At 51.6% G+C, this 6,637-nt stretch overlaps 1 protein-coding gene across 2 annotated transcripts in view; it reads left to right on the top strand.

Annotated features, from left to right (window-relative positions):
• Positions 1-3,237: 3,237 nt before the first annotated feature.
• GART (phosphoribosylglycinamide formyltransferase, phosphoribosylglycinamide synthetase, phosphoribosylaminoimidazole synthetase) overlaps positions 3,238-6,637 on the top strand; it is a 33,250-nt gene continuing 29,850 nt past the window's right edge. For both annotated transcript variants that reach the window (XM_027908260.1, XM_027908261.1), the window contains exons 1-2: positions 3,238-3,318; positions 6,024-6,172. In XM_027908260.1, the coding sequence (XP_027764061.1) occupies positions 6,028-6,172 (145 nt within the window). In that variant the 5' untranslated portion in view covers positions 3,238-3,318; positions 6,024-6,027. The remainder of the gene's footprint in view (positions 3,319-6,023; positions 6,173-6,637) is intronic.

The following is a 6,637-nucleotide window of genomic DNA, read 5'->3' on the forward strand; positions in this document are numbered from 1 at the left end:
AGGTGTAGCTGCTGTGGCTGTTGCTGTCCCTGCACTCTTGGCACGGGGAGTTCCCTCTGGAAACTGAGCCACGGGGGAGAAAACCACGGAGGGACGTGGAGCTCTTCCCCTCCCCAGCCTGATTTCCAGATCTCTCCCTGCGATCGGGAACAGGCTGGGGTGGGAGCTGGGAATGAGAAGGTAAATTGCAGCAGTCCTGGCCACAGGATGTGTTGTGGTGCATGAATTCACTCCATGAATCCAGCTGATCCCAGGGGGCAGGGCATGGCTGGCTTTGCTCTTCTCCCCCTCCCTGGCTGCCCTGCCTGCTGCTTGCCTTGTCCTGCTGTGATCCTGCATCCCTCAGGCAGCCAGTTCAGCTCACTGAGGTGGAACAGAGGGATTCCCTTATATATCCATACATCCATATTTACTTTGCTGCTGTTGTGGTGTCAGCTTTCCAGCATTACAGTGCTGATCCGAGTGACCCTTGGCAGGCGCAGGAGGGAGGGGGAAGGAGAGCCTGGAGGTGGAGAAGTTGGTGGGACCAATGGGCAGCTGCTTCAGCCAAGGGCAGCATGAGCCACTTGTGAAACCACAGAGGCTGAACCTTGTGCAGTGCCGAGCCTGAACGGGCTTCAGCCCCTGGCACAGATCCCACGAGGAGCTCCCCGCGTGTGCCCTGCTCTGGGGGGCTGGGAGTGTGCAGGGGGCTCCAAAGGAGGGACTCAGCCCATGGATTGATTCACAGAGCAGGAGATCGGGGATCAGCCCCATGGGGTTTGGGACCACACGAGCTTGGGAGCCAGGGAGAGGATGGCAGGATCCTGGGAGGGAGTGGAAGTTGTGAGGAGGAAGTTCTGGTTCTTCTCCAGTCCCTTCTTTTGATTTGTTTTAGCCCATGGGAGGTCTATGAAAGAGAGCCACATAAACAACTCTGGCTGCTGGGGGCAGAAACACAGCACAGCACGGGCTGGGAATTGTACAGCCTTCCTAGTTTGGGGCTTTTCCTGTCCCTGGGAGAATTCATTTATTTTTTTTCCCCTGCCTGACTCCAAGGGGAGGAGTGAACCTTGTCCTTTAGTCCCAAGCCAGGTGATTAAAGCTTCTCTCCAGGGGCTGGGGGTGGTGGGTTTGAACCTTCACGGTGACACTGGGCTTGGGTTCCTTTGTTTGGGTCACTGCTGTCACTGCTGGGCCCTTTTTCAGCCTGTGTTCTAGGAAAGGTGGAACTCCTAGAATCCCAGACTGGTTGGGGTTGGAAGGGACCCGTTCCATGGGACACCTTCCACTGGACCAGTTGCTCAGAGCCCCGTCCAGCCTGGCCTTGAATTAAGACACCGGGCAAGAACCGTGTCTTTGGTCTGAAGGAACTGGAATGCTGCATCAGGTTTCCTGATTCCCAGTGTTGGAAAGCGAGGATATCAAGGAGCACAGAGAAAACCAACAGCTCTGGAGCTTAATTAAAACAAAAAATCACTGTCTGAAGCAGTGAGGTGCCAGCAGTGGGACCCTTTGTGTTTGTGCTGGAGTGCAGAGGTCTGATTTTAATTGCACCTTTCACTGCTGCAATTGGGGTGAGGTGACGAGGTGATAAGTATTAAAATACTCCACCCAGTCGAGATAAACTAATTAAGTAACTTGCACCACGCTTGTGAAACTGCAGCTTGAGAACAAGTGCTTCAGGAGTTGGTGTTTCCTTCCAGAGTTCTCTCCACAGATGCATCCAGGGAGCCGGGTTTAACAGCCTCAGGCACAGGGCCAGGCTGGGAATGTCGGGAGCTCCTGTCCCTGCTGTTCACAGGAAAGGGCAGCTCCTGACTGGCCTCATCCCAGTGCTCCCAGTGTTTGGGACCTCTCAGGACTGCTGGGATTTCCTTCCTCACTGCATTTTCTCTGCCCCGCAGGCCCTGCTGGAGTGGAAGAGTTCCCTGGATTGGCGGTGACCCCACCTGCCCTGGAGGATAAAGGTCTCTGGGCTGCTGCTCCTCCCTGCAGGCTTTCTCCTGGCAACCTCTGGGATAAGCTCTGGGAATCACCTCTTCTCCTCTGTCTCCTTGCCTCCTCCCCTCTTGGATCCTTGGAGGGATTAGTTTCTTCTTCCCTGTTCTCCCTTCACCGAAGGACCTACTAACAGCCCCTTTCCTGAAATGTCACTGCTCTTTATTTTAAAACATCTTTTAAACAAACACTCCTTCCTCCTTCACCAAAACAGACGATTGCTGCCAAAGGTAATTGCATCCCATGGTTTGGAACCTTTCAGGAATTGCTCCCAAAAATCCTGGGGGTGTGACAGTCCTCACAGTAGTGAATATCTGCCTTGCCTTTCTGCCTTGGCTTTAGGACTCCTGAGAACAAATTTTTAACTCCTGGGTTGGTGACAGAAATAAAAAGAAATGTTGCCTCTTGGAATTGTCACTGTTAAAGCCAGATCCTGGTGGGCAGCAGAGGGGCCTCCACGACATCCTCCTGTGTCAGTGTGGAAAAGAAGCTGCCACTGCTAAATCCTAAACTGGCATTGCCACCAGGAGTTCTTCTCAAGCCACGTTCCTACAGAAAAGCTGCTAGGATGCCAGAGTGGGATGCCAATAACATGGAGCTTCAAAACAAATGTCTGAGACTTCCTTCTCATTCACATTTTATTCTGAAAGGATTAAATATTATTTGGGCATAGGAGACATGGCTGGTTCTAATTCCTGCTCCCATATCAAGCTTTGTAGGTTATTAATGTGCTTGCAGCTGACAGTGGTATTGGAATATATCGCTGCAGGGAAGGATGCCCAGAGAAGCTGTGGCTGCCCCTGGATCCCTGGAAGTGTCCCAGGCCAGGTTGGACGGGGCTTGGAGCAGCCTGGGCTGGTGGAAGTGATCCTGCTTGTAGCAGGGGTGGGACTGGAGGAACTAAAGGGTCTCTCCCAGCCCAAACCTTCTGGGATAATTTGCACTGTACACCTTATTCTCTCCTACTGTTCATGTACAGGGGTCATTTTTATTTACAGCAACAATGCAGAGCCTCAGTTTTAGATAAAAAGAGCCTGTTCCCAAACTGGTGAACAGTTTTCACTGTAGGAAAGTACCTGGGATGGGACAGAATTTGTTTTGTTTTGAGGCAGCAGGATGTGCAGCTTCTGCTCTGCCAAGCTTTTGCCTCTCAGTCCTGCCCCGTTGGTAGGCAGGTTCCTGCCCCCTGTTCCCAGCTGGAATGGCTGGAGTTCCCTGGCCATTGGCTGCTGGAGTGTCAGCAGTGGGGCGGGAATGTTGGGCCAGGGCACCACATTTTAACCAGGGGCTGCTGCTCCCCTTCCCTTTGAGCTCTGGGTCTGCAGCACGGAGGACACAGTAAGTCTGGGCTTGCTTTTCTGTCATTTAAAAGGTTTAGAGTTAAAAGTTCTAATTTTTTTTCCCCACATAATTATGTTGTGTATAATTCAACTTATTATTACTCAAAATTTGCCTTAAATATTACTGTTTAATGGCAGCTGGCTCTGGACACCACTGACAACATGTTTGGTTTAACCTCAGTGGAGGAGACAGCTGATAAATGTTCTTTAGTACTCCTGTTACTGTCTGTAATTCATCCCTTTGCTGTGTCTCTTATTCTTTTATTTTTGCTTGATTTGTAATATACAAGAGGTTAAGCAGAACATCCCAAGTATCTCCACCACAACTGATCATTTTTAGCCCAGGGTGGGATTTTTTTATTGCAAGTCATCCTGGAATTCTGGAGCTAAAACCTGTCTCAATGTTGCAATGTGTATATTTTGTGCAACACTTGATTAGAAACCTGTTGGTCTCCCCCAGCATGAACCCACTGTTGAATTTCCTCTGGTATGGTAGTGATAAATATGTGATATATAACAGTGATGGGGGATGTGATATGATGATATGTGATATAGAACAGTGATGGGGTGTGTGATATGATGATATGTGATATAGAACAGTGATGGGGTGTGTGATATGATGATATGTGATGCTACACTGATATTCTATGATAGTGAAGGACTCTGTTAATGTTCTATATCTTACCCTTCTCCTCATGTTTATTTTGACTTTATTCTGACTGGGTATTTTCCCTAATCCAGATATTTTGCCTTATCAGAGCAGCTTTATCCAGGTCGAGCTGTAGCAGCTGACATGACATCCCTGTCTTATCTGAAAATCTGCTTTTGATCATTCAGCTTTTCCCTTACAAATGTGTTGGGTTTGGTTGTGCTTTTTGCCTTTCCTGAGGTGTGTTTGGTGTGTCCTCCTCTGCTGTCCCTGCCAGGGGGGTGTCTGAGCTCACCTTGGAGCCCTGGCCACGAGGGCAGGTCGGTGACCTGTGTGAGGGGAGGGAGCGGGGGTGACGTGTGCTGGGATTACGTCAGGGACACAGCGTGTTCCTCTTGCCCAAACCTCTTATCTGGGCTCTGTTCCTGCCCCTGGGAATGCTCCTGCAGCCTCTGCTCTGGGACAGCCTGAACAGCTGGGGGGATTCACCTGGGGAAGAGAAGGATCCAGGGAGACCTGAGAGCCCCTTGCAGGGCCTAAAGGGGCTCCAGGAGAGCTGGAGAGGGACTGGGGACAAGGCATGGAGGGACAGGACACAGGGAATGGCTTCCCACTGCCAGAGGGCAGGGAGAGATGGGAGATTGGGAAGGAATTGCTGGCTGGGAGGGTGGGCAGACCCTGGCACAGGTTGGGCAGAGAAGCTGTGGCTGCCCCTGGATCCCTGGAAGTGTCCCAGGCCAGGTTGGACGGGGCTTGGAGCAGCCTGGGCTGGTGGAAGGTGTCCCTGCCCATGGCAGGGGTGGGGCTGGATGGGCTTTGAGGTCCCTCCCAACCCAAACCAGACTGTTCTCCATGATTCTCACTCCAAATGAGGACATATGTAGTTAGTTTATCAGTCATGTCCTTTCTTTCCTCTTTTCGGTGTGAGTGGTCCCTTGTGCCAGTGCAGTGTGTAGAGAGCACACAGAGCAGTGCAGTGCCCAAGGGAGCAGGGCTTAGGAGCAGCCAGGCTGTGCCAGGGGCCAGGCTGTGCCAGGGGCCAGGCTGTGCCACTGCTGCGGCCCAGAGGTGAGCCCAAGCACACAGCCAGGGCCGTGGCCAGGGCAGAACCCGAGGGGCTGCCTCGCTGTGGGGACTGTTTTGTTCCCAAGCTGCTGAAAAGGTTGTGACATCTTGAAATTGTCATGAAATCGCAGCCTTTGCTCATGGCCACACTGCCACAGGCCAGGAGGGTGGTAATGTGCTCTTGGAACACTCACTGGAACAGGAGAGACCTTGTCAGAGTGAGCCCCTTTATTAATGACCCCTCTCTTCCCTGGTGTTTGCCTCAGGGTTGTTCTCTCCTAAAGAAAGCCAGAGCTGGAAGTTATTCCTTGTCTCATTGCTTGGAGCTTTTTCTTCCCAGGAAGTGTCCAGAGTTTTTCCAGACATTCCCTCTAAAACCCCTTGAGTGGTCCCACTGAGCTCCAAGGCCTGCAAAGCTGTGTTCATGCAGAGAGACTGTTCACACAGGCTTTGCCCTTTGCAGCTTGGATTCTCCAGGAATTTCTCCAGGAACTGTTGCCCAGAAAGGCTGTGGAGTCCCCATCCCTGGGAGTGTCCCAGGCCAGGTTGGACGGGGCTTGGAGCAACCTGGGCCGGTGGAAGGTGTCCCTGCCCATGGCAGGGGTGGAATGGGATGGGGTTTAAGGTCCCTCCCAGCCCAAACCAATCTGGGTTTCTCTAGGCTGTGAATCCCAGCCTGGTCACTCATGAAGGTTCTTCCTCTATCCCGGACTTCTTTACAACCAGGAGCAGTTTCCACTGTCACTAAAACCCAGGCTGGGTTCCCTCGGGGGTTCCTGCTGTGCTCTGGGGTGCTTCAGTCTCTGCTGTTTCGGGTGTGTCTCATGTGATGAAGTTCTGCAGCACCTCGTGGTCCCTGGAGCTCTTGGTTCAGCTGACTGACTGTGGCTGTCCCCTGTTCCCTGTCCCCTGTTCCCAGAGCCATGGCTGTCCCTGGAGCTCTTGGTTCAGCTGACTGACTGTGGCTGTTCCCTGTTCCCTGTTCCCAGAGCCATGGCTGAGCAGGTGCTGGTGATCGGCAGTGGGGGCAGAGAACACGCCCTGGCCTGGAAGTTGGCGCAGTCCCCGCACGTGAAACACGTGTTTGTGGCTCCAGGGAATGCAGGCACGGCCGACAGTGGAAAAATCTCCAATTCAGGTAAAACCAAGAAAAATGTACCGCTTTAAATTCCATAACTCAACCAGTGAGTTGTTGTATCCCCGAGCTGAAGTCACAGTCGTGAAGTTGTTGTTACTATTGTTATTATTATTATTATTACTATTACTCCTGTTACTATTTTTGAAGGGTTTGGGCCTGTGAAACAGATTTTAGATGCAGTTACAAAGACAAAAAGTGCCTGAGTGAAGCCTTGTGTAACTTGTGTAGTTCATTTTATGAGAGCTCAGCTGTGATATCCAATTCTTTAGGTTTGGGGCTGGAGGATTCAGCCAAAGCTGCTCCTCTGGGAATGCAGCCCAGGACAGTTGCTGTGGTTCCCACTAAATTCACTCCTGTGTTCTCAGCAGTGTGTTGAAGCCCTGTGATCCCCTCAGCCTGTGACAAGAGCACTCTGTCACCATGAAAACAGATCAATTCCCTTGTCCTTAAGAAATTCAGGTTATT

The sequence above is a fragment of the Empidonax traillii genome, unplaced genomic scaffold (genome assembly GCF_003031625.1).
Source record: "Empidonax traillii isolate 1590-97213 ecotype Southwest subspecies unplaced genomic scaffold, ASM303162v1 scaffold1668:size145401, whole genome shotgun sequence".
Taxonomy (NCBI): Eukaryota; Metazoa; Chordata; class Aves; order Passeriformes; family Tyrannidae; genus Empidonax; species Empidonax traillii.